Genomic DNA, 1,241 nt, shown 5'->3' with positions numbered 1-1,241 from the left:
GTGGGGGAACTTGCACAATCGGTGGCTGACTAAATACTTTTTTGCCCCACTGTAATTCATACTGATGGCAAAACTCTCATTTCATTTATTTGTGACAACCCAAATATAAAAATATACACCCATCAGAGCATAAACAGTGTATAAAAATGCTGCATAAGACTCATTGAGTCTAGAGTTTTACATTTCAGAAACTTATGAACAGAACCTGGCCCAGAAAGTGGCCAATGCCACACAATAAGAAACAGAAAATTAATGCAGAACTGAAAACCATGTTGAAGACCCAGAACTGTGACACTCACAAAATCCCAAAAGTGAGTCCAACTGTTGGTTTGAAGTATTCTTTGGTTTTGATCAAATCCACCTGTCATTTACTCGTTCACTGGTCAACAGAATAAGAACCATTGCTTTATCGTTTCAGCTGCAAGTCGAGGGATCAGTGACCACTGTAGTGCTGGAAAATCTAAACCCTCTGACTGAGTACATCATCAATGTTTATGCTGTGGTGGGCGAGCGGAGCAGCGAGCCTCTCAGGGGCACCGAGACCACCCGTGAGTGTTTCCTCTTCTACAAAAATTAAAGAACAAAAAAAATTCATCATTTTATTTAGTGCATGGACACTATGTTTGATGTTCAGGTTACCATGTGCATGACAAACTAGTTCTATCTTCGTCTTTGAACTCTTCCTTTCAGGAGATGGATAGGTGTCATTTGAGCAGTGGGGGCATCATTCAGAAGAAAGTTTAACTCCTCTTCTTCAGTCGTTTCCACTCCCCCAAAACCAGTCAGCCACTTGAAAATACTCCATCTGTGTCGGTCTGCGTGTTCATATCTTTATTTCAGTGTTTTTCAGATCATTATGATCAGTGCTAACTGCTTCACTACCATGGTTAACACTTCTGTCTCACAGCAATAAGATTCCTGATTCCAGCTCCTGGTTTCATCCTTTGTGGAGTTTGCATGGTGCGAGCACTCAGACTCAAATTGTTTATAAATGTGACTACATTACAGTTACTTCATGTACTCTCTTTATGTTGATCTGAGGATCAATAAAAACAACATGGCTCCCATGATCAACAAACCAGTTTGTGGCTCTTTGTGTGTAGAATGGCTGACTGTTGGTGGATAAAGGTAAAATGTGTGAGTCCACAAAACTGGGCTGCTGTTTCCAACTAAATTAGTGTGTGAGTACAATCTATGGGCAGAAATCTGTGCCATCAGAAACTGAATTTGAATAAGTTCAA

General features: G+C 40.4%; 1 protein-coding gene across 1 annotated transcript in view; it reads left to right on the top strand.

The window, feature by feature from the left end:
- The window catches only part of LOC102193761 (collagen alpha-1(XII) chain-like), a 16,526-nt gene extending 15,448 nt beyond the window's left edge, over window positions 1-1,078 (top strand). The window contains exons 10-11 of the mRNA XM_005732733.1: window positions 419-548; window positions 691-1,078. Coding sequence (XP_005732790.1) covers window positions 419-548; window positions 691-701 — 141 coding nt within the window. The 3' untranslated portion in view covers window positions 702-1,078. The remainder of the gene's footprint in view (window positions 1-418; window positions 549-690) is intronic.
- Window positions 1,079-1,241: the final 163 nt, after the last annotated feature.

The sequence above is a fragment of the Pundamilia nyererei genome, unplaced genomic scaffold (assembly GCF_000239375.1).
Source record: "Pundamilia nyererei isolate P.nyererei 1_Seehausen unplaced genomic scaffold, PunNye1.0 scaffold00048, whole genome shotgun sequence".
Lineage (NCBI taxonomy): Eukaryota > Metazoa > Chordata > Actinopteri > Cichliformes > Cichlidae > Pundamilia > Pundamilia nyererei.
This window is presented reverse-complemented; position numbering and strand designations above follow the sequence as displayed.